Source organism: Triticum dicoccoides, chromosome 1B (assembly GCF_002162155.2).
Source record: "Triticum dicoccoides isolate Atlit2015 ecotype Zavitan chromosome 1B, WEW_v2.0, whole genome shotgun sequence".
NCBI classification, from domain to species: Eukaryota; Viridiplantae; Streptophyta; class Magnoliopsida; order Poales; family Poaceae; genus Triticum; species Triticum dicoccoides.
The window spans coordinates 394,666,651-394,670,468 of record NC_041381.1 but is presented as its reverse complement, the minus strand read 5'-3'; the positions used below and the strand labels follow the sequence as shown (position 1 = coordinate 394,670,468).

Sequence of the window (3,818 nt, the reverse complement as noted above, 5' to 3'; positions counted from 1 at the left end):
GGGTTAATGCAAGTTTAAGCGCAGTGTACTAGCACTAGCCAAAGTCAAGGGAGGGAATGCGTGACTCCTGCATCAGGCCATATGACCGGGAAAGCGCAAGTGCATTCCGTGCTATATACGGAGGAGCACTTGTGAATTTGTCATATCCCGCAAAAGGCGAATTAACTTAGGGATGCCATTCTTAGTAAATCACCACTTGGATGCTTGCTCAGCAAGCATTTACCTTCTTTGGAAATTAATCTCTCTCTCTCTCTCTCTCTTCCTTAAGCAATGCTACCAAGCAGCAACATTTTTCTTTTCTTCACCCAATACTACTCCCAAAACGCATTCCTTTGCTTTCGTCTCCATTCTTGTGTCATCCTCTCCTTTGTAAGTTTGGAGTAATGTGGTAGTAGTAATGAGTGTTGCTACTCTCCTCGCTGCACACAAATTAGAGTAGTACACTAGTCTTAGCCGTCATCAACCGCCAAAAAAATAAAAATCTAGCCGTGACCTATATTTATTCGAATTGGCTTAACTATATAGCCGCCGCCTAAACCTGTGAAGCACGGACAAAGCGTGACCCAAAGAGAAACGCGACGTGGAGCTAGCACTATACTAAACACATGCGGGGCTAGGGCATCAGGACCACCACAAACACAGTGCAAGTGTTGCAACTCAAATCAAATCAAGTGGGGTGAAATGTCCGTCTGTCCAAGTAGGGAACACGTGCCCAAACCCTAATGCAGAAGGACCGGGGTGCACCGCGCCGGGTGCCCCGTGCATTTCGCTCAGACCAAAACCTGAGGTCACAGAGCAGGGGGCTTAATCAATGAATTAATTAATCCGGCACTTCGCTTTCGATCCCTGTTACGTAATCAAATGCGAGGGAGGGAGAGAGGGAGGGAATTGAAGGCCGCTTTGCGAATAACGCATCGGCCGCTGCTAATTAAGCCGGATCAATTAATTAATCCGGGGTTTAGGAAGAGCGGCCACCATACCACCACAGACACAGCGAAAGAGGAGAGGAGGAAGACGACTTGGTTTGGTTCCGTCCGGGTGGACGACTGACTGACTTGGGACGATAAGAACGAGACACGCGCACTCGGAGGGAGAGACCCCTCCCATTCCCATTCCCGTTCCCGTTCCGTTCTACTAAACCCCTCCTTCGTCTACTTCTAGACTCCCACCGCCCGCCTGCCCGCCTGCCCATCCGTCCGTCCATATATCGCTTCTTCCGCCGCTCCGCTTCCCTTCCACGCGCACCAACCGCCTCCTGCTCTTCGATTCCCCCGAGGCCCCAGCAGCAGCCCAACCCAGCCCCTTCTTCTGCTTCTTGTTGTTGTTTTTGGTGCGGTGCGTGAGCATGGCCATCGACCACGAGTCGCCCTTCAAGGAGCTCCGCCTCAAGAACAGGAGGATCATGGTAATTGATTAACCCACCCTCCTCCCCTTCCCCCTACCTAGCTGCGATGGCATATCGCCATTCCTCTCCTGCTTGATTGGTAGTAGTAGTAGTACTGGTTTCTTGGCATGTTTGTACGTTTCTTTTTCGTTTCGTCCGTGCTCCTCTCCGGGGCGGAGGAATGAGGGGAACTGGTTGCGTGCGTTACTGTGGTATCTATCGGGCGCGCGGATTGCTGTTGGATCAGTTCGTGTCAATCCTGTGGGGAATGGCGGTCAAAGCATTGATTCTTTTTCCCTGTCTTCTGCGTTAGCCCTTCTTCTCCCCCGCCCCCTGATTAATGGTGGTGTTTCTGTTTTGGTTCCGCGTCGTCTCTCTGCTCCAGCATTTCGATGCGTTGGAATTTGGTACTAGCCAGTCCTAGCCTTTATGTTTTCTTTTGTTTCTTCTCTTTGGTTGATTGATTGATAACTCGCAGTAGATTTCTGGCAATCTTGTCAGCGTTCAGACGAGATCGAATTTCTTGATTGTCAGGATGCCAATGTTTCCATCGCTGGACGTTTCTTGTTGAACTGACCAATCTTTCTTGTGGTTGTCGTGTGCAGGGAGGCGGCGCCCCTGAGCCGGACGAAGAGGAGGCGGAGCCGCAGGTGGCGGCGGCGGCGGCGGAGGAGCAGTGGCCGCAGTGGCTGCGCCCGCTGCTGTCCGCGCGCTTCTTCGCGCAATGCAAGACGCACACCGAGTCGCACCGGAGCGGCGAGTGCAACATGTTCTGCCTCGACTGCGCCGCCGGGGCCGCCGCCGGGGCGGCGGCGCTGTGCTCGCTGTGCCTCGCGCACGCGCACCGCGGCCACCACACCATCCAGATCCGCCGCTCCTCCTACCACGACGTCATCCGGGTGTCGGACATCCAGCGCTTCATGGACATCGCCGGCGTGCAGACCTACGTCATCAACAGCGCGCGCGTCGTCTTCCTCAACGAGCGCCCCCAGCAGAAGCAGCCCGGCAAGGGCGGCGGCGGCGCCGGCAGCGCCAACCTCTGCGAGGTCTGCAGCCGCAGCCTCCTCGACAACTTCCGCTTCTGCTCCCTCGGCTGCAAGGTCGCCGGCTGCTCCTCCGACGGGGGCGGCAACGACAAGGCGAGGGTGATGCGGGCCAACAGGCCCGGCCGCGCCAAGGGCTCGTCGGACACCGAGGCGGCTTCCTCCTCCTCTCCTCTGCGCAATGCCGCCAGACAGAGCTTCACGCCGTCCACGCCGCCGCCGCCGCCGCCTCCAGCGGCCAAGCGGCGCAAGGGCATCCCGCACCGCGCGCCGTTCGGGAACCTCATCATCGACTACTAGGCGCGCACCACCCGCCATTGACAAAGCTGCGATCCGCACGCCCAGTTGCAGAGTGAATGGAGTGAGAAAGCGGCCACCACTTCGGTGCCCGCCATTGCCTTCGGTTGTGCTTCTCGATGTGGATTCCACCATTAGCTTTTCAGGGAGAAAGCAGGCAGGGAAGAAAGGGAGGTGGATGGATGGAAGCACAGCTGAAAAAGCACCAGCCTTTTCTTACTGCTTATAATCATCATCACTAGGACAGAAACCAAAAATTACCACACCACAGAGAGATTACTGTATATGATTATGGTCCTGCTCTACTATTTCTACCACACTAGACTTGAGTTTTGTGATAAATGTTTTTAGGTAATACCAGGCAATGCGCCAGTGGTAAGCTAGCTAGAGTAATAAGCAATTGCCACTTGTTAATCAGGTTTTGTGATAGCTTGTGCTTTCTTCATCTGTAAATATGGAGTGCTGGGAGAGGATGACTGCTTGTTAAGAAATATGGTGTTGCTCAACCTTGAATCTTCTTTCCATATGGGTCAATGGCTGGTTCTGGATTAACAATTATCATTCATCCCTCTTGTTGAATCTTCCTTAACTGTGAGGCATCTGCAAACTTGCTTGACGTTGATGTTGGCAATTAGCTGACGCTGTCACGTTAATGCCGCCCCCAACAAGCAAAGCCGCACAGCTTGCGTTGATGCAGGGGCAGCATGAATGTGATGGCCTGAAAAATTATTACATTACTGAATCGTCTTCTTGTTCTTGCTCCTGTGGCTGCGGTTGCGGCATTAAACTAAGCTGAATTTGTACGCTTCTGATATGATGGCGATTCGCCGGTCGACCGAGCAGAGCAGCCATATATTATTGCTGAAGCCGACGCGGAACGAGAATTGTTGGCACCCAAGAGGGGAGATGCCACATTTTCTGCAGTTGGAACCGAGTAATCGCACAAGCATCTTGCCATCTCCGTAGTGCTGCAACTTTGCATCGGCTGCTGAATTTTTTTCCGTGCCCTTTGCATCGACCTTTGCTGCTCCAAGAATCGTCCGTCTTTGGTCTCGCTGTCTTCAGAGAATACGGAACATTGTGGTAATGTGCGT

The 3,818-nt window shown here is 53.6% G+C and overlaps 1 protein-coding gene across 1 annotated transcript; it reads left to right on the top strand.

The window, feature by feature from the left end:
* Positions 1-1,083: 1,083 nt before the first annotated feature.
* Positions 1,084-3,256, top strand: LOC119337380. Its single transcript, XM_037609509.1, has 2 exons — positions 1,084-1,405; positions 1,990-3,256. Exons 1-2 carry the CDS (start codon positions 1,346-1,348, stop codon positions 2,725-2,727), a joined length of 798 nt encoding a protein of 265 aa, XP_037465406.1. The 5' UTR covers positions 1,084-1,345; the 3' UTR covers positions 2,728-3,256.
* The last annotated feature ends 562 nt before the right edge of the window (positions 3,257-3,818 follow it).